Source organism: Saccoglossus kowalevskii, chromosome 2 (genome assembly GCF_978046115.1).
Source record: "Saccoglossus kowalevskii chromosome 2, keSacKowa6.1, whole genome shotgun sequence".
Lineage (NCBI taxonomy): Eukaryota > Metazoa > Hemichordata > Enteropneusta > Harrimaniidae > Saccoglossus > Saccoglossus kowalevskii.
In genome coordinates, this window is record NC_140642.1 from 4,082,982 (window position 1) to 4,110,889 (window position 27,908).

A 27,908-nucleotide genomic window follows, 5' to 3' on the forward strand; every position below is an offset into this window, starting at 1 on the left:
TTGGCCAGTCAAACTTTTTTTTTGTCAGCAATTTAAGGCCAATTTTCATAAGTCACTGCCATACGCTCACTCACTCATTACAAAATCATGTGAATTTAAAGTGATTTACAGAAAATTAATTACATCTGTAAACTGCTGGAAGTTGAAAGCATTAAGATCTCACAAATCACAAATATTTACAAGGAGTAGAATGCTGGTTGAGGCAGACTGAAACCATGTTTTGAGTCTGGCTATTATTTACTTTGAGGAACCTAGAACTTTTTTTTACTGAGGGTGTTGCATTTCTTGGATCACAACAAATGGTATGGAAAGTCTGTAGACAAGAATATTTCACAAGAATATAAAGGTGACTACCTTTAAAAGGAAAAGTTTAAAAGTATTATGTATTGACAAACTTAAATTACACTATTGTTTCATCAAACTTCATTTACTGTTGCCATGAATTTGTTTCATACACTTAACCAGCAATATCTTTAGCTAATTGGCTGACAATACAGCTGTGTTGCAAGCAATACTGCTTCAAGGGCCAGTAGATTGTTATCAGACTATTTGGTTTTATGGCAATTGATAACAAGTGTTATAAATAATGACTGACAATTTAATTTTGTTCTCAAGTAAAGCATAAATTACTATTCATGAACACTCAGGCTTCAGTGCTACTAACGTCAAGAGGTGTTTGTTTTAAAAATTGGTAGTCATGGAGATGAGTCACATGCACTAGATATAGGATCTGTACTGTACATCCTGGTGCGTTTTGAAACTCGACACTGTAAAAGTGGCATTCAATCACACAAGTACATCCCACTCTACACCTGGCTTTCAAACCTCAACAAAAGAACTTGGTCACAATGGCCCTACCTTGTATATGCATGCTTTCGTTTTTTTCTGTTTATATGCATTGTTTTCTTTGGAATCACGAGAAAAACACAGAAAATTTTGCTTAGGATATACACGTTTTCTTTTGTATATTGGGAATGCCTGAGATCTTTTCAGCTTCTTCTATTTGCAATATCCAAGTGCATATAGACACAATGCTAGTCATGGTACTCGGTATAGACAAGTAGTTAGATCTTTACTGCTAATTTGGTCAATACAAAACTAGTTAAGTTGATAAATACTTGGCTGTCTGAAACAGCAAGAAATACGCCCACAAACTCAAAATCTCAAAAATTGAATTATCAAACCTGACACGTAATTATTATTTCCGATAACAAATAGTGCTTAGATCCCCGGAGTATGGACTGTGTCGAAAATCCGTACAGTAAAACCCAGTGCTTAGATTCCCGAGGTACAGACTGTGTCAAAACTCCGTACAGTGAAACTCAGTGCTTAGATCCCCGGGGTACAAAAAGTCGAAAATCCGTACAGCGAAAGCCCGCGACGTGTTTATTGGTACAGATGCCCGGTCGTCGACAACTTCAATTGCTCCTACCGTACGAGGAAGCAAGGGGGTCTCCCCGGATGCTTCTTCGGGTTGCTCGATTGAACCATAGACCTTAGAAAGAGGTCTATGATTGAACGATGCAGATTCGCAACTCCATCACTTACCTAATCACCCAAAGTTATTGTACTCAAGTATCTCTGTGATCAAGAAAACACCCGTTGGCGTTAAAAAGGCTACCGACTTGCACTGATACACAATGACACCTACCTGATTGAATGGCCTCACACGAACCGCAACTTTCACACTGTCTGCCGACATTTTTCTGTCGTGTTGATTCTCAGTAATTTGTAGAACTCAGTAGTATAGCAGTATTCTACATGACACCCGCTAAATTAACTCCCACATTATTGTCTTCACCTAACGCATATTGGTAGTAGAATAATTCGCGCCCCGTGAGGTATGCGGTTGTTGATATGGTCAGCATGGCTGTCAACGAGGACTGGCCAGTTAATTTTCATATTGTGGGGGTGGATGACCACTCGCAGTGAGGGACAACTTTTATTCAGCTTGATAAAATGAATACCAAAACGTATTCAAATGATATGTGAAATGAGATTTTGGTAAAAAATTGTGATATAAATACTTAAAACTTAACAGCGGGCGCAAACGATATGTGTACGGGTAACTTACCGGTACAACTTACCTGGGGAAAACGTTATCAATGTTCTAATAACCCCACCATCACTACCCCCAGACGCTGCAGACGGTTGAAGCGTCCGCGATTAATATTCGTACGGATAATTTACAACTTCCTTTGTAAAGCCACGACAATGTTGCAATATGAAAACGAACAACTTGCCATAAAACGTGCCAAATTAAATGAGATTGTTATAAAATGTAGCAAATTATTTTCATAACATTACATAGCACCAATAAAAAACTATCTTCCTGAAAAAATATTCTCCCATCGTTGCCATAAATTTTTGAATACGTACCCAATGCATGTCCTCAGACAATTCTAGGATTCAACACCTCCGACATATCTCGTTCTACTCAGCTTTAGTGTGGGCCCAAAGCTACTATTTGTGTAGTTTTTTTTGTTATCTTTTTTTATTGCAAAGAAATTTTACTTCGAAGTTGGGGCAACTTTTCGCCAGGAACGGCTTTTTAACTCTTGTGTCCGATTTCGTTCAAACTTATGAAGCAGGTCACATCTTTACTCAAGTTAGGTAGATAAATTTGAAAAAAAATAGTTCTGTTGCCACAATGGCTGAAAACTTGGCCTGACCGAAAAAAATGGGGGGGGGGGGGGGTCAACCAAGCTAAAACCATTCAAAATGCAAGGCAAAATTTCATGCCGCCACCTCTGCTTTGAATAAAATTTTGGACACATCTCATTCTAATTTGCTTGTGTGCCTAAAGTTACTATTTTACTTTCGAGTCCGTCCTACCTATGGCAAAATCAAATCTTTTTTTAGTGGTGCGGTGGCTTACTCTTCTACTCTAGTCACAGGGAGCCCATGAACTATAATCAATTGTAATACGCAGTCTCTATGAGCGGTAGTAGGGTGAAACTAACCTGTCTCACGACGGTCTAAACCCAGCTCACGTTCTCTGTTGGTTGTTCTCATAGAGACTGCGTACTACAGTTGATTATAGTTCCTGGGCTCCCTGTGCTCCAGTTGCAATTACCAAAACTGAAATGTCAGATTTCATTAAGGATGTAATAAAGCATTATTTTATTCTATTCTATTCTAGTAATACATGTTAAATGCACTTCTTTCATTTTTGACTTGAATATACAAATTATGTGTGGCAATGTTTACCAGAAGATTTCTACCAAGAGTTACAGCAAGTTTCAGAAGTATTGGGGCAGCCAAACTCGCTTAGGGCTAGCGAATTGGTTACATCATGGAGGTAACTGCTTGGGTTTTGGCTAAACAGTTGGCTTTCGAATCTCGCTGGCGCAGTCTTGTGATCACGCCCACATACGGCGAATCTATATAACAGTAGGGGACGATCGTCATACTTGAGGAGCTAATCAGCGACGGTTTTACAGTTGGGTGGCAATTTCGCTTAAAATATACTAGGGAAAGTGTTCTATTTCTTTCGTATCCACGTAAAAATAGCGAATGACTTTTTTAGCGGTCGGCTTAATTTTACCCCAACGGATCTTTTGTATGTGAAAGTTTGTTATTTTCTCCCTGATTTGTAGGAAAATGTTTTTCAACTTGACTATTTATATTTTGTAGTTTCAAGCAGTGTTCAAGATAATAATCGCATTTATCATATTACCACTTGTACGCCAGCTGACTGTGGTTATTTCCAGGCTCAAACCGGGAGCTCAAATTACTCAGGGGAATCCAGACATGTACCAGGCTGCATAAAAAGCATTCTATGTCCCCTACTGCAATATAGACTCGCCCAGAGTGGACGCGATCTCAAGTCGGCGCCAGCGAGATGCGAAAGCCAATCGTTTAGTCAAAACCCAAGCAGTTAGCCAATTCGCCAGCAAGTTTGCCAATTGGCTGCCCCAATACTTCTGAGATTTGCTGTAAAAGATTTCTATCAGATGAATGAAAAGCACTCCAAATGCATCTTACTTACGGTGGTAATGATAAGGGAAAATCACATTTGTGAGAATCCAGAGTCCAAAAATATGACCATTTTCACCAGATATTTTGCCTTGAAAGGAGATACCCAACCAATACAGTAGTATTTGATAACACAAGAGTACCAAAAAAATCCTGCACACCAGTTTCTTGGCGAAAAATTAGCACAAAAGTGAAGGAGACAACATTTTTGCAGTTTTTCTTTCATCATGTCATGAGTTTCTATTGAAATACCATTCTCTTATTTTCTGGAACGACAGCAAATAACACCAATCCTCACATTTTATAATTTCAAGGCAAATCGTAAAGAAAACAGCTCTAATGCAGCACACTTGAAGTCACAATTCTGACTTGTAATATTTAGTGTTAATGGTCATATTAATGTCAGCAGAAACAATTGAAAATCTGACAACTTGATGGCGGCCCATACTGAGAAGTAGGATTTGTTGTGAAAATCAAATATTACCTGGTCCCTATCTTTATATGCATATAATAATTTTGAGCCTGTTAGTCAAATTATACCAATGTTACACAACTTGTGGATTATTATTATTATTATTATTATTTGGTGTTTTGGGTTAATTTCAATCCTGAGAGAATGGGCACAGTGGTCTTTGCCACAAACTTGTGACACGCACACAAGCGGAAAAACATTCCTGTAGATCAAGATAGAACAGAGCATCAATTAATGGATAATTGTTTAAATTGTTGAATGTTTAGTCAGGTTAAACCATGCATGCAAGGATTTCTATACAACACATTGATATATGCATGTCTATACATGTTTACACTATTTGTATCCACTACAGAATACAATAGCAGAACATGTAAACACGTAATGATTAAATACTTCACATTTCCAATATAGGCAGCTAGATATATTGTGGAGTGCACTTCAATGAATCAATGTTAGTTTTATTTTACATTGGTAATCAAAATACATTGACATGTAGAACAAACCAAAAGATGTTTATTAAATCAAACAAACTAAGAACATTTAATAGCGAACATTTTGTTTTTATAAATAGAGTCCTTCTGGAGTGCCTTCATTCTTTCTGTACAATACATTTTCTTTAGATTTTCTAAAATCTTCAGCAGTGACTTTCATCCTTCGTTCACGTAATGCCATCAAACCAGCTTCAGTGCAAATAGCCTAGAAAATAGAATTAACCTAGAATTAATACTTAAATACTAGTACCCTAATACCATCTAAGGAATCAAAGAAAGCTTAGAAAGAACTCCCATGTGCTGAGAGTATTGAAGACACATTAAAAATTAATTCTAAATTACTTGTACTTGAGATATTGATGGAATAGCTGAAAACTAATTATGTAAATCAGGTAACTGATATGAACAGATTTAAGTGTAAAACTAATAAGGTCTGCACAATGTACCAAGTTTCATTGAAATGTGATTAGAACTCAAAAAATATTAATTATTATGCTAATTAGAGAGTTAATATGAACAGATTTTAACCCAAAATTAATCAGGCTGTCTATTGTCCTAGAGCATTTATGTACCAAGTTTTATTCAAATGTGATGATCAATACTTGAGATATCAGTATTAATTATTTATGTTAATTAAGTGATTAAGAAGCATACATATTTACCAAAAACTGATATGATGTATAGTCCTAGGTTCATTGAAATGTGATGAGTACTCTTTAAAAGTTTCATTGAAATCCAATGACTGGTTTGTAGACATCAGTGCAACAGCCATAGAACAGCAAAAAATTAACTAATTATGCAAATTAGGTAATTAATAGGCACAATTATTTATCCCAAAATTAATCAGGTCTCTGCATATTCCTAGAAAATGTCGCAAGTCTCATTAAAATGTGATGATTAGTACTTGAGATATCAGGTGAAAAGCTGAAAATTAACTAATTATGCTAATAAGGTGATTAATATGCACAAATATTTACCCAAAAACTAATTAGGTCTCTGCACAGTCCTCAAGTAACTATGTACCAAGTTTCATTGAAATGTGATCATTACTACTCGAAATATCAAAAGCTGAAAATTAATTAATATGTACTGATATTACCCTAAACACTACCAGGTCTGTGCAGTGTCATATGACATCTATGTACCAAGTTTTATTGAAATGTTATGATTAGTACTTGAGATATCAGTGGAAAAGCCGAAAATTGATTAATCATTATGTAAATTAGGTAATTAATAATATTAAAAGACTTTTACCCAAAACTAATCAAATCTGCGCATTAGTTCAGAGCATCCATGTGCCAAGTTTCATTGAAATCCAATGAGTGGTTCTTCAAATATCAGTGGAACAGTCATGGAACAGCTTGAAATCAGTTAATTATCATTCAAATTAGATAATTAATATTCATAGATTTTTACCCAAAACTAATCAAATCTGCGCACACTAGTTCAGAGCATCCATGTGCCAAGTTTCATCAAAATCCAATGAGTGGTTCTTCAGATATCAGTGGAACAGTCTTGGAACAGCTAAAAATCAGCTAATTATCATGCAAATTAGGTAATTAATATTCATAGATTTTTACCAAAACCTAATCAACTCTGCGTATTATCCCAGAGGATCTATGTACCAAGTTTCACCAAAATTTGATTAGTGGTTCTTGAGATAACGGTGGAACAAAAAAAGTGACATACATACAGACATACAGACATACAGACAGGTAACTGCAAAGACTCCCTTTTGTGCTTCGCACACGGGAGTCAAAAAGTATTTCAATCATGCAAATTAGCAGATTATTGTGCACACATTTTCACATAAAATAATGAGGTTTATAAACCACCATGCAGAAAGAAAAAAAGGAAAAATGTGGCTAATTTTTATGCAAATTATTTACCGATTTTTTTTTTGAACAGTTCTCGGAATATCTGTAGTACAGCTAAAAATGGTTATGATAATATACATGGATTTTAACCAAAAACTAATCATGTGTGCTGGTTATCTCAGAGCACATATATACCAAATTTTGTTGAAATATGTTAATCTGCTTCTCAAGATATTATCACATTGTAGAACAGTCATATTCACACACATCAACACAGACAGGGTAAACTCAAAGATTCTCCTTATGTGTTTCCCACACAGAAGTAAAAAAAAAAGTTGCTATGCAAGTATCCAGAGAGGACAGGAGCAGTGATGTATTTATTGTAGATAGTATACTTCTGAATTACTAGTTTAATATACAGATAAAGTCAAATCATTCTTTCAGATTAAGAAATGGCTCAAACTGTACCTTTTCTATTATTACTTTTAACAAATCTAGATGACTGAATATTCAGAACTGTGTTTTGATTATTTTTTATTTATTCATTTGCACCATTCATTGAGAATATCTAGGTAATGGTATTCCAATTACTAAGAGCTGTCTGGTCAAGCAGACACAGTAATGAACAATTCCCATGCAAACAATAGCAAAGTATCCGCTAAAATTAAACAAACTGAACCATAACAAAATTGAGAACCCCCAATAACCACCTAACATGAACAATTAGAATGGAACGTGTCCTTGACAACTAAGGCACTTTCATGAAAATAATGAATTGTAAGACAACCCTGATTTACTTATATTATTATTGCCTTCTAAAATTTATACCTTGATGTCTGCTCCAGATAAATCATCTTTGGCCATGATGAACTCATCTAAATTAACGTCCTCAGATAGGGTCATACGGCTTGTATGAATGTTAAAAATACGTCTTTTAGTCTTCTCATCTGGCATGGGGAATTCAATCTTTCTGTCAATACGACCTACAACAAATTCAATTTAAACATCACTCACACATGTAATTCAAAATGGGGCATGAGCATTTTTTGTTTATTGTGACATGACACATAATGTGTGAAAGGTGCGGACCAAATATCTGCCACAAAAATCAAATGATTTGATTTTGAACTTGAATTCCTCTTTTTTATAGTGAAGAGGGGAATATTGCATTAAGATGCATTTACTTCATCAAAATTTTACATTGGATTTCATGCATAAGGTGGAACCTCAGTGAATGGAAAATGTTTTTTTACCCTGGTATGACTCAGACTATCATTGTACATGAGTGCTGATACACAGCCTTTAAAATTAGCCATGTTGAACTTTCCTTTAATTGATAAAAGAATTGAGCTGGGATAGCACCACTAAATCACAGAAAATCATTGTTTACACACATCTGTTTTTTTGTTTGTTTCCAAATATAACTTTAATTAGAGAAACAAATTTGTTGTTCATGGGTATAAGACAGATATTGTATGTGGCAGGAATAATATCAGAACTAGACCCAAACATATGAGCAATTCACAATTAGGTCATGCAAGAAATCACTCACCTGGTCTAATAAGTGCTGGATCTAATGTTTCAATGCGGTTTGTTGCCATGACAACCTTGACATCACCACGTGAATCAAAGCCATCAAGCTGGTTGAGTAATTCTAACATTGTCCTTTGGATTTCTCTTTCACCACCAGAGTTTGACTCATACCTGGGGTAAAAATGTCTTATGTTGTTATTTCTCTTTATTTTCAAAAATAAATGTTTAATATTTTATTCTCAAAAAATTAATTTTGTTTCTCATTTTAGATATTGTTTCATTTTTTATATAAAAGTAGCACTGGTATAATTAGTTGGAAGAAGTAACACAATGAAGTTGAAACATGTTGGCAAGTTAAACCCCTAGTATAATTGTCTCTAAATAACCAAACAAAAAAAATAAACTTTAAAAAACAAACTGTATGGTTAGTTCCATCAAGTTACATCCATTAGATACATCCTAAAATATCATTAATTTTACAAGATTGTTGGTCATGCATGATGGTGTAAAGTAAAAAAATGAACATTATTGTTAGGAAAAGATGGGAATCGATATCAACATAATTAACTGAACAAGTACATAAAAATCTACAAGATTGTATTACTGGTAGTAGACATTAATAAAGTTTTACAGACTACAGATAGAAGCAAACAATGCTAGAAGAATGCCTTGAATACAGAGTCTTACTTAATTACATGAACATACAAAAATAGAATAACAAAACCAGAATAATAAATTAGTACACAGTCAAGCAGTCAGGATAGATTATAACAAGGTTAATGGGGTTATAAAATCTGAAGGCAATCTCTTTCTTTCTTTTTATTATCAGTATTATGGTTACGTGGTAACAGAGAGTCACACAATAGTTACACCTGCTCCAGAAAATATTGGCCATGAACAGCGCCCTCAGCAGTGAGTGATGATCAAAACATAGCACACACACTTACTGAAGAAAATAATATTAATTTCTTGCGAAATTTTGTTAATTACAAGGACTAGCCATGTTGACTTTATTACTACACAAACTAATAATGATCTGACTGATAAAAGTTAATTTAATACCAGAATGCCCACATTACTCTGTGTAATTAGTTGAGAGGGGCAGATTAAGCTCAGTATCTTTGACTCAAACAATCATAGCTATGACAACTACAGAATAATTTCAAACTAAGTTTCATAAATGCATCTACAGGGAGTACACAGCTGGGTCAACTTTGTCAATGTTGCCAACAACACAAAGTTCACAGACACATTACAAAACAAGACCATATTCTATTTTACCTTTTGGTTCCAATGGCATCAATTTCATCAACAAATACAATTGACGGTGCATGTTCCTCTGCAACACGGAATAACTCTCTAACAAGTTTAGGACCATCACCCTACAAAATATCAAAACAGTCTTCTTATCAGCAAGGTACTAAAGTCACAATATTGTAAGTGTAAGCAATCAATTAATCTATCTGGGGAACTAACAACACAGCAAGATAAACGTTTTCAACAACATAACATTGGCTGAAATTTAAATATGGCCTGACAGGAGAGGGTGGCATACTTATATACGAGTAGATGTATGTATATGTAGGACACCTGCAGTACTAGTATACAGTACATCTGTCGATTAAGCTTTGGCTTTTTAGACTTCAGCTTTGCTTAGGGTTCGCATAAACAAAAGGCTGCATTCACTACAATGTGGCATCAGTGTCATTTCCATTTGGTTCATGTAGCTTCGCTTCAGTGATGCTACAGCATTGTTACAGCATCAAAATGATGTTTTAATGTGAAGTTTGGACATACAAGTATTTGTCGAACACTGTTCGAAATAATGCTATATGTATAAATTGTATCATTTGAGAACATAACTTGAACTGTGACCACCTTGTTACATGATTTTTATACTTGCACTGATTTCTGTTATAAAATAAACATATTATTGTGACATTATATGGGAAGTATAGTGGACAGAAAAATGAGACAGAAAAGTAAACTGCAAAAAACCATATATGTCTGGTAAAATGTAACAGTGTTAAGATTGCAGCCTTTAGTAATTAGTTTGATTACACACTTAATGTATGAGTATACATCAGTAAAATGCATGTTCATAACAAAAAAATGTAAATGTATCTGAAAATGGTGAAAATATAACCAAGGTAAGTTGTTTTATAGATATATGAATAAATAATTTATTGGGCATCAGAAAAATACAGTACATAATATGTGGTCAGTGTTAATATAATTTTGTTCCAGTCGGTTAAATTATCACAGTTCACTTTCATTACTGGCCATTAAAAAATTATTGATGGATACCATATTTTGCAACAACTTGATTGAATAACTTTCACTTGAAATGAAAACTAATTTATCATGATGATTTTGACAGTGCAAGTGCAAAGACTCATATTGCACTATAATTATAACAGCCACAAAGAGGACATGCTGGAATTTTAGTTTGAGACTCAAACTGCTCCTATTAAATGCTCCTCAAATCTAAAACGACATACTGGTAAATTAATGTTACCATGAGCAATACGGGTACATGCTGGTTTGCATTATCAGAAATAAACTGGACATTTTTCCAGTTGATTTCAAGCAGTATGTTGATGAAAATGCTGAGAAGGTTTGACAAAATTAATATCGTAATAGATTTCTTGTTGTTTATGACACATAATTAAGCCCGATTTCGAATCAGATCATTAAATAATTTACTTGTACTATGAAAAATTAGGCAAAGCTGATTTGAAGCAGACACAAAGTAACAGGGAAGTGAAGGTGATGACCCATTGTGGGGAAGCTACCTTTTGCTTACTGATGCTGTAGTGAAAAGAAGCCAAAGCTGATTTGAAGCAGACACAAAGTATCGGGGAAGTGGAGGTGATGACCCATTGTGGGGAAGCTACCTTTTGCTTACTGATGCTGTAGTGAAAAGAAGCCAAAGCTGATTTGAAGCAGACACAAAGTAACGGGGAAGTGAAGGTGATGACCCATTGTGGGGAAGCTACCTTTTGCTTACTGATGCTGTAGTGAAAAGAAGCCAAAGCTGATTTGAAGCAGACACAAAGTAACGGGGAAGTGAAGGTGATGACCCATTGTGGGGAAGCTACCTTTTGCTTACTGACGCTGTAGTGAAAAGAAGCCAAAGTCGATTTGAAGCAGACACAAAGTAACGGGGAAGTGAAGGTGATGACCCATTGTGGGGAAGCTACCTTTTGCTTACTGATGCTGTAGTGAAAAGAAGCCAAAGCTGATTTGAAGCAGACACAAAGTAACGGGGAAGTGAAGGTGATGACCCATTGTGGGGAAGCTACCTTTTGCTTACTGATGCTGTAGTGAAAAGAAGCCAAAGCTGATTCTACAGCTGTACTGTTTGGAGAGTACATTGCAACACCACTAGTATCCATTAATTGTGAGTTGTCTGTCTTACAAATGTATTCACATAAGAAGAGTCTACTCACCAAATATTTTTGAATTAGTTCAGAGCCAACAACTCGAAGAAATGTAGCTGATGTCTGATTAGCTACAGCCTTGGCTAATAAAGTTTTACCTGCAAAGAATAGAACTCATTTTATGGTAGAGGCACAAGGGATGAGATTTCAAGATAAAATGAAAAAAAATATGAAATTTAAGTAACAGATTCTGGTCAAATGATGGATGGATCTTGGGTTTGATCACAACAGATTTAGTACAATAACACATCATCTCTGTGCTACGTATAGGCAAACTTACTGATTGCAATTTCAAACAATCAGCAAAAACAAAGAGCAAACAAATTATTGTTGGAACATAATCAGAAAAACAATACAGAGATAGAACACAGTGAAACCTTACCTGTTCCAGGTGGACCATATAAAATAACACCCTTGGGTGGTTTAATACCCATTTCTTCATAATATTCAGGATGTGTGAGAGGTAACTCTACAGATTCTTTGATTTCTTGTATCTGTGCATCCAAACCACCAATGTCTGCATAAGATTCTTGTGGTGCTTTCTCTAGTTTCATAACAGTTACCATAGGATCTGTGTCATCTCCTAATACACCTACAATGGCATGCACCTAATAACAGAATAAATTTGACAATTTCGTAATAGTTATCTCTAATTTCCCTTACATGTGTTCAACTACATTTCCTAAAAGATTCATGATCTTCTCTGAATGATTAATAATTTACAGCTGACACCAAAATAGAGTGACCTGAAAAATGCTGACATGCAGTGCAATTGCAATAATTCTACGATTATTGCCAACTGTGTTTGTTTTGACATCAAACATGCTTTTAGACAACCATTTTCAAATGGGTTTAGTAGATTTGGTTTCAAAAAGTTAGATTTCAATGAAAAAAATTGTGTGAAATAGGAAATTAGTGAATTATTGAATCTATAAGCATTCTACACTTAGACACAGTGAATTATTATTTGATTACAAGCATACAATTTCATTTCAAATTCAAACACTCATTTCAATTATTGTGAGATTTTCGATATGCAAATAATTGTACATGTGTTTTAATACTTTCTAATGGTTGAAAGTAAAGTCATAACAAATACCACTGACAAGGATCCTGGAAATATTACAAAGTTGCAAGGGATAATTGATAGTTTTCCTGATAACAGTAAGTGTTTTTATTAGATTTAGTTTGCTTGCAAATTTCATGACACATTTACTATAAAACTATATTGGCATGAAAAAATAAACAATGTTAACACTGTCCAAAATAAATTCTAAATTTGTAACCAAATAAAGGTGATTGTATTTGGTTGCATCAAGTTGTCTAGAAGATTTAACATTGGAGTTCTCCTTTTCATTGCTGGCGATATTATGTTTGAGTGGGATAACTTGCAATATTTTGCATTTGGACAATGTCACATTCAGTGCAAGATTATGTATTAACGGAAACATGAGTAACTCGTATTAGATTCTATCAATGCATCTTTCACATGAGTAACTCATATTAGATTCTATCAATGCATCTTTCACATGAGTAACTCATATTAGATTCTATCAATGCATCTTTCACATGAGTAACTCGTATTAGATTCTATCAATGCATCTTTCACATGAGTAACTCGTATTAGATTCTATCAATGCATCTTTCACATGAGTAACTCATATTAGATTCTATCAATGCATTTTTCACATGAGTAACTCGTATTAGATTCTATCAATGCGTCTTTCACATGAGTAACTCGTATTAGATTCTATCAATGCATCTTTCACATGAGTAACTCATATTAGATTCTATCAATGCATTTTTCACATGAGTAACTCGTATTAGATTCTATCAATGCGTCTTTCACATGAGTAACTCGTATTAGATTCTATCAATGCATCTTTCACATGAGTAACTCGTATTAGATTCTATCAATGCATCTTTCACATGAGTAACTCATATTAGATTCTATCAATGCATCTTTCACATGAGTAACTCATATTAGATTCTATCAATGCATCTTTCACATGAGTAACTCATATTAGATTCTATCAATGCATCTTTCACATGAGTAACTCATATTAGATTCTATCAATGCATCTTTCACATGAGTAACTCATATTAGATTCTATCAATGCATCTTTCACATGAGTAACTCATATTAGATTCTATCAATGCATCTTTCACATGAGTAACTCATATTAGATTCTATCAATGCATCTTTCACATGAGTAACTCATATTAGATTCTATCAATGCATCTTTCACATGAGTAACTCATATTAGATTCTATCAATGCATTTTTCACATGAGTAACTCGTATTAGATTCTATCAATGCGTCTTTCACATGAGTAACTCGTATTAGATTCTATCAATGCGTCTTTCACATGAGTAACTCGTATTAGATTCTATCAATGCATCTTTCACATGAGTAACTCATATTAGATTCTATCAATGCATCTTTCACATGAGTAACTCATATTAGATTCTATCAATGCATCTTTCACATGAGTAACTCATATTAGATTCTATCAATGCATCTTTCACATGAGTAACTCATATTAGATTCTATCAATGCATCTTTCACATGAGTAACTCATATTAGATTCTATCAATGCATCTTTCACATGAGTAACTCATATTAGATTCTATCAATGCATCTTTCACATGAGTAACTCATATTAGATTCTATCAATGCATCTTTCACATGAGTAACTCATATTAGATTCTATCAATGCATCTTTCACATGAGTAACTCATATTAGATTCTATCAATGCATCTTTCACATGAGTAACTCATATTAGATTCTATCAATGCATCTTTCACATGAGTAACTCATATTAGATTCTATCAATGCATCTTTCACATGAGTAACTCATATTAGATTCTATCAATGCATCTTTCACATGAGTAACTCATATTAGATTCTATCAATGCATCTTTCACATGAGTAACTCATATTAGATTCTATCAATGCATCTTTCACATGAGTAACTCATATTAGATTCTATCAATGCATCTTTCACATGAGTAACTCATATTAGATTCTATCAATGCATCTTTCACATGAGTAACTCATATTAGATTCTATCAATGCATCTTTCACATGAGTAACTCATATTAGATTCTATCAATGCATCTTTCACATGAGTAACTCATATTAGATTCTATCAATGCATCTTTCACATGAGTAACTCATATTAGATTCTATCAATGCATCTTTCACATGAGTAACTCGTATTAGATTCTATCAATGCATCTTTCACATGAGTAACTCATATTAGATTCTATCAATGCATCTTTCACATGAGTAACTCATATTAGATTCTATCAATGCATCTTTCACATGAGTAACTCATATTAGATTCTATCAATGCATCTTTCACATGAGTAACTCATATTAGATTCTATCAATGCATCATTCACATGTAACTCATATTAGATTCTATCAATGCATCTTTCACATGAGTAACTCATATTGGATTCTATCAATACGTCTTTCACATGAGTAACTCATATTAGATTCTATCAATGCATCTTTCACATGAGTAACTCATATTAGATTCTATCAATGTATCTTTCACATGAGTAACTCATATTAGATTCTATCAATGCATCTTTCACATGAGTAACTCATATTAGATTCTATCAATGCATCATTCACATGTAACTCATATTAGATTCTATCAATGCATCTTTCACATGAGTAACTCATATTGGATTCTATCAATACGTCTTTCACATGAGTAACTCATATTAGATTCTATCAATGCATCTTTCACATGAGTAACTCATATTAGATTCTATCAATGCATCTTTCACATGAGTAACTCATATTAGATTCTATCAATGCATCTTTCACATGAGTAACTCATATTAGATTCTATCAATGCATCTTTCACATGAGTAACTCATATTAGATTCTATCAATATGTCTTTCACATGAGTAACTCGTATTAGATTCTATCAATGCATCTTTCACACGAGTAACTCATATTAGATTCTATCAATGCATCTTTCACATGAGTAACTCATATTAGATTCTATCAATGCATCTTTCACATGAGTAACTCATATTAGATTCTATCAATGCATCATTCACATGTAACTCATATTAGATTCTATCAATGCATCTTTCACATGAGTAACTCATTGGATTCTATCAATACGTCTTTCACATGAGTAACTCATATTAGATTCTATCAATGCATCTTTCACACGAGTAACTCATATTAGATTCTATCAATGCATCTTTCACATGAGTAACTCATATTAGATTCTATCAATATGTCTTTCACATGAGTAACTCATATTAGATTCTATCAATACGTCTTTCACATAAGTAACTCATTAGATTCTATCAATGCATCTTTCACATGAGTAACTCATATTCGATTCTATCAATGCATCTTTCACATGAGTAACTCATATTAGATTCTCTCAATATGTCTTTCACATGTAACTCATATTAGATTCTATCAATGCATCTTTCACATGAGTAACTCATATTAGATTCTATCAATACGTCTTTCACATAAGTAACTCATTAGATTCTATCAATGCATCTTTCACATGAGTAACTCATATTCGATTCTATCAATGCATCTTTCACATGAGTAACTCATATTAGATTCTATCAATGCATCTTTCACATGAGTAACTCATATTAGATTCTATCAATGCATCATTCACATGTAACTCATATTAGATTCTATCAATGCATCTTTCACACGAGTAACTCATATTGGATTCTATCAATACGTCTTTCACATGAGTAACTCATTAGATTCTATCAATGCATCTTTCACATGAGTAACTCAGATTCTATCAAAGCATCTTTCACATGAGTAACTCATATTAGATTATATCAATGCATCTTTCACATGAGTAACTCATATTAGATTCTATCAATGCATCTTTCACATGTAACTCATATTAGATTCTATCAATGCATCTTTCACATGAGTAACTCATATTAGATTCTATCAATGCATCTTCCACATGAGTAACTCATATTAGATTCTATCAATATGTCTTTCACATGTAACTCATATTAGATTCTATCAATGCATCTTTCACATGAGTAACTCATATTAGATTCTATCAATATGTCTTTCACATGTAACTCATATTAGATTCTATCAATGCATCTTTCACATGAGTAACTCATATTAGATTCTATCAATACGTCTTTCACATAAGTAACTCATTAGATTCTATCAATGCATCTTTCACATGAGTAACTCATTCGATTCTATCAATGCATCTTTCACATGAGTAACTCATATTAGATTCTATCAATGCATCTTTCACATGAGTAACTCATATTAGATTCTATCAATGCATCATTCACATGTAACTCATATTAGATTCTATCAATGCATCTTTCACACGAGTAACTCATATTGGATTCTATCAATACATCTTTCACATAAGTAACTCATTAGATTCTATCAATGCATCTTTCACATGAGTAACTCATATTCGATTCTATCAATGCATCATTCACATGTAACTCGTATTAGATTCTATCAATGCATCTTTCACACGAGTAACTCATATTGGATTCTATCAATACGTCTTTCACATGAGTAACTCATATTAGATTCTATCAATGCATCTTTCACATGAGTAACTAAGATTCTATCAACGCATCTTTCACATGAGTAACTCATATTAGATTATATCAATGCATCTTTCACATGAGTAACTCATATTAGATTCTATCAATGCATCTTTCACATGTAACTCATATTAGATTCTATCAATGCATCTTTCACATGAGTAACTCATATTAGATTCTATCAATATGTCTTTCACATGTAACTCATATTAGATTCTATCAATGCATCTTTCACATGAGTGACTCGTATTAGATTCTATCAATGCATCTTTCACATGAGTAACTCATATTAGATTCTATCAATGCCTCTTTCACACAAGTAACTCATATTAGATTCTATCAATACGTCTTTCACATGATGTACTCATTAGATTCTATCAATATGTCTTTCACATGAGTAACTCATATTAGATTCTATCAATGCATCTTTCACATGAGTAACTCGTATTAGACTCTATCAATGCCTCTTTCACACAAGTAACTCATATTAGATTCTATCAATACGTCTTTCACATGATGTACTCATATTAGATTCTATCAACATGTCTTTCACATGAGTAACTCATAATTGATTCTATCAATGCATCTTTCACATGAGTAACTCATATTAGATTCTATCAATGCGTCTTTCACATGAGTAACTCATAGTAGATTCTATCAATGCATCTTTCACGCGAGTAACTCATTAGATTCTATCAATGCGTCTTTCACATGAGTAACTCATATTAGATTCTATCAATGCATCTTTCACATGAGTAACTCATATTAGATTCTATCAATGCATCTTTCACATGAGTAACTCATATTAGATTCTATCAATGCCTCTTTCACATGTAACTCATATTAGATTCTATCAATGCGTCTTTCATATGTAACTCATATTAGATTCTATCAATGCGTCTTTCACATAAGTAACTCGTATTAGATTCTATCAATGCGTCTTTCACATGAGTAACTCGTATTAGATTCTATCAATGCATCTTTCACATGAGTAACTCATATTAGATTCTATCAATGCGTCTTTCACATGAGTAACTCATATTAGATTCTATCAATGCGTCTTTCACATGTAACTCATATTGGATTCTATCAATGCATCTTTCACATGAGTAACTCATATTAGATTCTATCAATGCGTCTTTCACATGAGTAACTCATATTAGATTCTATCAATGCGTCTTTCATATGTAACTCGTATTAGATTCTATCAATGCATCTTTTACATAAGTAACTCATATTAGATTCTATCAATGCGTCTTTCACATGATGTACTCATATTAGATTCTATCAATACGCCTTTTACATGGGTAACTCGTATTAGATTCTATCAATACATTATACGTAACTCACATTAGTAAAAGTAGATAATAAAGCTTACCTTATGATTCATCAAGACAGAACATCCTGGCTCCAATTGATCTTTATCAACAAATGAGAGAATACTAACATAATGTTCTGATCCAACTGATGTAGATACAATGGCATGGTTATCATCTATGATTTCTTCTAAAGATCCAACTGACATGGGAGTTCCACGTAAATCATCAACTTTAGAACGTTCCTCCTGTAACAACAAATATCTTTAATAAACAATGCACTAAAGCAACATTGGAGACTGGAAATACGGATAATAAACAAATGGTCACTTTTTTCATACCAAGTATTTTTTGGTAATTTAATGTACTCCATTTAGTAGTGCATATGTTACATAAATGACAGAGGTGTCTCTATGGTCAAAATGAGTCGTATAATAATGGTGCAGAATACATTAAACACAATTTTTTATTTTTGTGCAATTCTATTAGAAATACGGCATAGTAAAGTCAACTTTAACTAGGTTATTGGAAAATGTCATTAACCAAGAAGTGCAAAATGTGATGAAGTCAGCTCACAGACTAATTTAGTGTCAAGCAGTTCAAGTTTTCTCACCTCATGTTTTTCTTCCTGTGGTTTCAGTCTTTCTTGATTTCTAATAAACTCCTCTTCCATCAGCAAGTAATCTTTTATTCTTTCTAGCTTCAGTAACTTTAATCTGCACCTTGTGTGGGGTGTGACTGTGAAATAAACAAATACAACAGACAGTTAAAATATGTCATACACCAAAGGTGGACTTAAACAATTTTAATAATATGCAACAATTTGCAGAATGTCTATAGTACTAAAGAGTTATCAGCAAGAGTCGTATATTGTATTTGCTCTTTTAGTAGTGCATGCACTCTGATCATATTTTAACATTCCAGTATACAATAAATGTAATTCTTGGCTTATGTGCACTGCTATTGTAGGGAGCAAATATGATATGCAGTTTTAGTAATTTCTGTAATGTAAAGTATGATTCTTGAAATTGCTTGTCAGTTTCTGCACAGTGGATGCATGGCAACAGGTTATAAACACATCATCATATACCTTGTGGTAGTTTATTGGCAGCATCTGGGCCCCTTGTCCTTCGCCTCTTTTTACCAACTCTTGTGGGAACAGGAGGTTCATACTTCTTCTTTTTATCCTACAAGAATTACAAACTGAAATTAATTCATAGTTCAAATGGTGGATGCAAGAAATCACAATAATCCACAATGATTTATCATGCACAAAAAGCATAAATCAGTTGTGTACAGAAATTAGTATAATTATGTATGAGATCCATGTTTTTTCTAATGAAGGTCTGGCTGCTCTATACAGGCACCAGCATTCAAAATGCCACAGAAACTAGGACAAATACAAAGACTACCATACACATGAGGAAATGGAACTTACTTTGTCATCTTTTTTATCACCAGGCGATCCCCCACCTGCACCCGACTGATTCTGACCCTATAGGAAACAAGTGATATACAACATTAGTTTCAGAAATTTGTTCAAGTGAGAATACATACTATTAACTAGGTTGCCTTGCTTTAAAACTGAGATGGTGTTCTGCAATTGGGAATTTTTTTTGTTCATCAGTATTACTGTAATTTCCAAATAAGAAAAAATAAGAACACAACTGCAGCTATGGTCTGGAGGTAAACTCAGAGTATAAACAGAAGCTATTTGTACTATACTGTAAAAATGTAATTTCTCAACTTGTCAAAAATCAGTGAAAATAAATTCTATACAAAACACCCAAATAGTCTTTTCAGCAAAAATTAATTCCAGCTAAAATAAAGTATTTTACAGTAAGAAACACTTGCAAATTCCTATATAAGCTTCTTAAAAACCTAACTCAAAGTTCTACTAAAAATGCACAAACTAGATTATTGCAAACTTTCCTATGTCAAAATTGCTACACACTTGTATTACCATCTAGTCAGCAGTAATGGTGCGAATGTATGTTGTTCCGGTCGCTGCCCCACATGTAGCTTAAAGCATGGAAGGTAGTAGGAGAGAAGAGAGTAGCTATTGTTCTACCCTGCTCCATGATCACTTTGATTTATTTTTTTTGTTAAACATTCTTGTAATGTGATTATGTGAATAATAGTTTTACGGAGATAAATTGACACCAAAATCACATAACATGATCAAATCACAGATCCTCATAAAATAAAGATATTTTATCTCAATAACAAGTTTCCATGATCCTACCAGAATCCTAGTATCATATTTTACATACAACAACGTATTTAAAAGTCAGTTTGTCATTAATAGACTAAAAACAAAATGGCAAAACAATTGCATAATCAAAGTTAAACTGTAAATAGCTCCCGTGTGATCAGAGCATGTATTATAAAGGTATAGGCTTTGCCTACTAAGTGAATGTAATTGCATGTAGGTCAATCCATCAATAAAATTGATCAAGATGTCTGAGAATCTATGACATACTGTATATGGAAACACATGATTTTGATATGGGCATTTTGAAAAACATGCAAGGACACTAAACTTGTAAACAAAGGGCACTAATGAGGCACTCTATGAATGAGGTATTTCTAGAGATCGGGGTTTGTCTCGTCTGCAGTTGAATAATTTTTGCTTTGATTTTCTTTCCAAATGTGACTTAATTTCACTTGTTTTTTATTAATTCTTGGTAATTAGTGTCATTAGCGATGGACTAGTAAAATCCACAATTAACCTCAGTGCAGCAAATCTACAAATCTGTACAACATACCTAGAACAGATAAATAAAAACATTGTAGTTTAATGTTCGTCCGGACTTTGAGCCCTTGAAAGTAAGTGATCCAGCCCTTCCATACGCCAACGATTGAAATTAGTTCAATTGCTATCAAATTATCGCTCTAAAAAAAAAAATTTCATTTGTGAGACGTGCTTTTAATACAAACCGAAGATCGTGATCGACCCAACACAAAACTACCGTCATTTTGTCTTCCTTGTCCTCGTTCGGCAAAAACAAAAAACTCGCATATTTACTATTTGTTTAATGAGTGCATTTTTGTTTAAAAATATCAAACAAGAATAAACACTAAGTAAAATAGGAATCAACTGCCTCGTTTTATTTGAGTAAGATGGAAACCATGCGAAAACAAATGTGAAACATTACTGTATGCTCGAGGAGAAGACACTGGGAGTCATGTGCAAAGAGATTGTTTACAAATTAGATCACATTGGAAGTGCTTTCAGTCATGTTGTGTAGCTCCAGTGCGTAAAATAGAAAATTTATATCTTGAATAAAACTGACAAACTTCCTTGCTGTTGCTGTCGGGTGTCTGCCTTATACATGGATTAAGTGTAGACGCGGGGATTCAGCTTTCCTTTTCTCTGCTCGTGGCGTTGCAATAGCTGTGAAGTTCAGTACTGGATTGAACCGACAGCCATGGCCACTATATTTTGAATGATCATAAATAATTTTTGAACCCAATAGTAGTGATCACTGTGATTATTATATAAATTTCTTGCAAAGTCTGGAACGATACTGGAAAAAAATCATTGATTTCCTTCTATATTCATGCTTGAAAGTGGGCCGCAGACCCGCAGGTGAATACGAGTATCCAGATAATAAGTTAGGATCAATCAGTTCACACGAATTGTTCTGTTCTGATTCATCATTGCAAAACAATGGCCTGGAAATGGCCCAGCTTGTGGGAAACAGTATCATGGAAAGAAAGAACAGTATTGGACCCGATACCCTTAAAAGACCTGATGAGAACACCGCAGAATCGCGGGCAAACCGTAAGTTACGCGGCTATTGTCTAAGCGACGCAGGCCCGAGGAGAACACTGTACATGTAACCAGCACATTTACGAATCAAGATTGGCAGAAAGTTGTACGGCATCTGTCTTCGATTTTGTCTATTTATGAATATGACGCACAAAGTGAAATTGAACTTGCGTTCATGAAAATCGGAAAGGGTACTGCTTTTTCGTCAAACTAAAAAAATTGTCGCGTCACTCTTGTAACTGCACATGCATACTCCCCATACTCGCATACATTTGATGTTTTTAGGCGCTGTATCTGCTCAAATAACATCCATCATGATATAATAAATCATTATGTACTAAAATTCACAAATTTGCAGACCTTCCAATGAAATATTACCAGGTTTTTTTTGCGAAAGAATACGTTATTGCAATATGCAAATTAGGCTACTCACCCTAGTCAAATATTTGTTAAGAAACTTTAAAGACTCTGAGTTATAAATTAATTAATGCAATAATTAACTAATTAATATGCATGGAATTGCACCAAAATCTAATCAGCACATCTACTCATCATATATTAGCTGTGTGCCAAATTTCACTTGAATTGAAATTGTAGATCTTGAGTTATCAGTTGAACAAATTTTAGTCACAGAGTCACAGACACCGGTACCACATAAGCTCCGTTTCACGGGAGCTAAAAATCATGCTATTTTAAACATCGCACATCAGCACACAAGTAATCGACTTTCAAATACTTCAGTAGACAACAGGACATGTTTTCAAACTGAAACAAATTTACTATAGGAACGGAGCAGTCCATCGTCTACTTGTCCTGGAAAACAACTAACAAGTATACTGCTGCCTCTTCTCATGCACATAGCGAGTTGCAGCCATGTTATTTTGTCAGTAACAAAATTGGCACAGATCTAGAAGCAGTACCTACACACGAATTGGTGACGTCATAAAATACATGACCTTCAATCGGGGTCGTTTCCTCGGTATATACGAATTGGTATATACAAATTACAATAAAGATACTTAAGACATTACACATAAGGTAAAACAAATCACGTGACAATATAATGATAATAACGGTAATAAATCCTAGCTTAACAGTTGAACAGAACGCTCATATAGTCAGTCGGGTGACGCCGAGCGTCACGAACTGTGTTGCAAAATGGCCGTGTGGTTGAAACTGGGTCATGGCGTGACGGGTGAGGAAGACATCATTAAACACTCAAAATCACAATAAAACGGGGAAGTGGTTGCATATTACGGCGTAGCTAACATGGAAAATAAAAAAACGCCCAATACAAACGACATGGGTTCGAATCACACTAGATACACACTCACCAGAACCGAAGCAATCAGAAACCAGCAATCGTTTTGGCTTTTCCGTTCAACTCATCGGAACACTGGAGTAGTTAGAAAAATGAACACCACTTAACGACCAACGTCGTGGCGTGGTACACAAGCGTGCCATCAAAATAAAACAAAATCAGCTTGAAAAGACAGTGGGTTCGAGTCCCGCTCAGAGCTACCGTAAAAACGTAAATCAAATAAACTGAAAGCTTTCAAACCGTAAACAAGTAAACAAAGAACGTCGCAAAAAAATAATAAACCTCACAAAACTCCACCATGCAAAACTGAATGAATAAATAATAAAATAACTAACGTCTTAAACTGGACGACGCGCAATTTGTTCAACAGTTTCCAGATTGTGACATGAGATGAGCAAGACCCAAGTCAAGGTAAGTTTTGTTAAAGTGTCGATGGCGTTCCCTATATTACGAAAACAATTCAGGCAACAGACGAATATCTTCTGTGGTGTTGTGGAATTTATACAGTGTCTGCGGAATTGTTGATTGAGGGTTCGAAGCCAGCAGTTAACATTTTGTTAGAAAGTTTCACAATTAAATCAAATATCCAATGATACCAGTATATTTATTTCATTATTTTAACAACTTGCAATGGTGGAAGTTGGTCAAACACGAGTTCTTACACCTAAATAAGTATCAAATATTTGTCGACACATTTATTCTCTCAACCTTGTAGAGGTGGAAATTAATTAAACAACAGGTATTTACTCACAAATATAATGGTCAATATTTGTCCATACATTCATTCTGTCAATTTAAGAACTTGTAATTGTTGGAATTAATCAAATGAGAGTTGTCTACACCAAAATAAGTTTCAAATACTTGTCCATACATTTATTCTCTCAATTTAACAACTTGTAATGGTGTAAAATAATTAAACGAGAGTTGTCTACACCAAAATAAGTCTAAAATATTTGTCCGCACATTTATTCTCTCAATTTAACAACTTGTAATGGTGTAAAATAATTAAACGAGAGCTGTCTACACCAAAATAAGTCTAAAATATTTGTCCGCACATTTATTCTCTCAATTTAACAACTTGTAATTGTGGGAATTAATCAAATGAGAGCTGTCTACACCAAAATAAGTCTAAAATATTTGTCCGCACACTTATTCTCTCAATTTAACAACTTGTAATGGTGTAAAATAATTAAACGAGAGCTGTCTACACCAAAATAAGTCTAAAATATTTGTCCATACATTTATTCTCTCAATTTAACAACTTGGAATTGTGTAAAATAATTAAACGAGAGCTGTCTACACCAAAATAAGTCTAAAATATTTGTCCGCACATTTATTCTTTCAATTTAACAACCTGTAATTGTGGGAATTAATCAAACGTGAGTTGTTTACATCAAACTAAGTATTTAATATTTGTTGAGACATTTATTCTCTCAATTTAACAACTTGTAATGGTGTAAAATAATTAAACGAGAGTTGTCTACACCAAAATTAATCTCAAATATTTGTCCACACATTTATTGTCACAATTTAACCACTTGTTAATAGTGGAAATTACTTAAATGCGACTTGTTTAATCAGTTGACATCAATGCAACTTACTGTAAATGGGGTAATTATTCACTGGGTTTTAATTTAGCTTATTTCGCTGACTGGAAAATGCGCTAAATTAAAACACAGTGAATATGTACAATTTAGCATAGAACACATTATCTAAATGACGAAACCGTGAATTTAAAACCCACTTAATATGCCTGAAATTGTAAATCAGTGAAAATTACACCCAATGAAAATTAGTCATTTTACAGTACCCGCAGACAGTGCACAACAGAGTATCATTATTGAGCAATTATAAACAGGAACGTGTCTTGGCATTAGGGTTAGGGTCGGGTCAGGTATGGGCAACGGAATTATTAACAGGAACGTGTCTTGACATTAGGGTTAGGGTCGGGTCAGGTATGGGCAACGCAAATGGCAAACACCCAATTGGCAAGATGTACACTAACGGGTTATGGCATGCATGTAGTTTACACAAGTAAAAACACAAAATTGGCAATTTTTTGGACAATTGTAACTCAATAATAGAAATATGTTGTATTTCTATATATATACACACTATATAGTCTTATCAAATGCAAACACATCCAGTTAATCCATTGTGGTCTTGTGGGTCAGTTCTCTACATAGTGATCAGGAGGACCTGGGTTCAATTCCCTTGCCTGCCCATCTTTTTCTCGCAAACACCATTTGGCAATAAAGCTAAATATGACAACAAATTATTTAATTTGCATGACCACCCACATAGCTCAGTTGATTTGTACTATGACAGCAATGTGAGCGATCGCTGGTTCGAATCCAGTATGTTTAGTTAGATTTTTGAATGCTAGTGAAGACAGTGCTCCTATGAATAGGACTTAAATCCTAACTCCTGTGTGAAGACACTCGTGGTACAGTGGACAAGACAGTGCGCTGGGAACTAAAAGATCGCAAGTTCGAATCACGGATTGGACACTCCTACAAAAGACATGAAAGACGTTAAAAACATAAACAGCGGATTCAAAAACTCAAGTCAGGAAAACAGAACACAAGAATACTACCCCACGTGGAAGCCAGCCGAAGTCGTCGAAGAACGAACACAGTCGAAGAACGAACACAGTTGACAGCTGTAGGTCACGTGCAACAACAGACACGAGGAGCATGGCTGCTCTCCAAATGGGTCCCTTCTTTTGTATTGACCCCCTAAGGATTGCTAATCCCCCTTTCTAACTCTTCCCCCAAAAATAATATATCGCCCCTTTTAAAATGTATTGAGCCACAAATTAATGAATATTCATGAGCACAGAAACTGCTAAGTCATGAATAAATTAGCATAATTTTAAAAAATTTGCATAAAGTGTAGGTACTCCTTCTGGAGCTCTGCCACAAAATTTAGTAAATAAGCGGAAGCAATGATGGGTTGAAAGGGAAAAATAGACAATAATGATAAGGCTTGAAACAAAAAATATACTAACTTACTTACTGGTACTCCGGTAACATGGCTGTGTAGGTTGGGGTCGCGGCCAGAACAACATACATTTACATAGGGCTATGTGTGCGGACATGGAGGTTTAATATTAAGCAGAGACTATTGGCACTGCAGTGGTGTGTACAACAGAAATGGATCCACTCTTCACACCACAGCATTGTAAGTAACACAAATAGATCTACATGTACTATGTGCACTGTAGCATTGTAAATAATAGAAATAGATCAACTATTCAGAGTTCAGTAAGTTCACCCCTAAGCCTAAACCAAAACACTCCAGCCCCCATTGCCCCTCCAGATAACTATACTTTTCCTGAAGAAGGGCATATGCAATTAAAATGAAGGGGCAGGGTTAAGATTAGAGTTATAGGCAAGAGGGGCCCTAAGGTACTCATACCAGACTGCAATAACATTATGTGGTTCCATTGTCTAAAAGTACACAAATCTATGACAAAAAAACAACATACAAACAGTGTGTCTACTCCACACACCTGTATTTTACTAGTCACTTCATCATTTTTTTTTTGGGGGGGGGGGGTTGTGTTGATTGTACTATTTATAAACATTAATGGAGACAATGAATTTGATTTACAAATCTTGTTAACCAGTTTTGTGCATGTCAAATTACGAACAGAACTACCAAAAGTGGCAATATAGTCTAACACAATTTGTATGTGTTTTGCTGGAATTTTTCACTTATTCTCAGTCAGTCGAGAACGACGCCGGTAAGAAAATAGAAAAGCATGATGATGATGTTGTGAGTCAGCACAAAATTGTTGGCGAGGAAACGATACTATGCATCGTAAATTCGATGATATGATCAAGTGTCTTTTAACTAGGTATAAAATAAACTATTTTTATAAGATAATATTTCAAGTTCATGCTTGGTAACAGATAATAACATAGTAAATCGTCATTCATACGAAACTCACCATTTCTACTGTGTTCTGTACCGATGTCGGCTCTACTGCGCATGGGTAAAATAAGTACTTCCGGAATTTTGTATCGACAGAGGGCGCAATGCACGGTTCTTTCAAGTACGTATGTTACAGGTAAATTTCTAAAATTAAGTTGAGAATTTTTTGTCGGTCCATTTTTTTGAAAAAGAAGGTAGTATCAAAAAAAAAGAA

The 27,908-nt window shown here is 34.2% G+C and overlaps 2 protein-coding genes across 3 annotated transcripts in view; both read right to left on the bottom strand.

Moving 5' to 3' along the window:
- Positions 1-1,871, bottom strand: part of LOC100373911 (kinesin-like protein KIF28) — a 43,280-nt gene extending 41,409 nt beyond the window's left edge. Inside the window, exon 1 of one of the 2 annotated variants that reach the window (XM_078007361.2) lies at positions 1,652-1,871. In XM_078007361.2, the coding sequence (XP_077863487.1) occupies positions 1,652-1,702 (51 nt within the window). In that variant the 5' untranslated portion in view covers positions 1,703-1,871. The remainder of the gene's footprint in view (positions 1-1,651) is intronic. The other variant, XM_085507973.1, reaches the window with a different exon arrangement.
- Positions 1,872-4,875: 3,004 nt separating this feature from the next.
- Positions 4,876-27,794, bottom strand: LOC100369516 (26S proteasome regulatory subunit 4). Its single transcript, XM_085507984.1, has 11 exons — positions 27,711-27,794; positions 20,098-20,154; positions 19,750-19,846; positions 19,273-19,397; positions 18,722-18,907; positions 12,120-12,345; positions 11,747-11,835; positions 9,576-9,676; positions 8,314-8,465; positions 7,590-7,744; positions 4,876-5,149 (listed from the first exon to the last, which is right to left on the bottom strand). The coding sequence occupies exons 1-11, from the start codon at positions 27,711-27,713 to the stop codon at positions 5,015-5,017; spliced, it is 1,326 nt and encodes a 441-aa protein (XP_085364110.1). The 5' UTR covers positions 27,714-27,794; the 3' UTR covers positions 4,876-5,014.
- Positions 27,795-27,908: the final 114 nt, after the last annotated feature.

What these genes read in the sequence shown, in the direction of transcription:
- LOC100369516 (XM_085507984.1), bottom strand. An exon ending in GTGATAAAAAAGATGACAAA is followed by an intron (nt 19,847 to 20,097) that starts GTAAGTTCCATT and finishes TAATTCTTGTAG; the next exon opens with GATAAAAAGAAGAAGTATGA. An exon ending in TGCCAATAAACTACCACAAG is followed by an intron (nt 19,398 to 19,749) that starts GTATATGATGAT and finishes TTTATTTCACAG; the next exon opens with TCACACCCCACACAAGGTGC.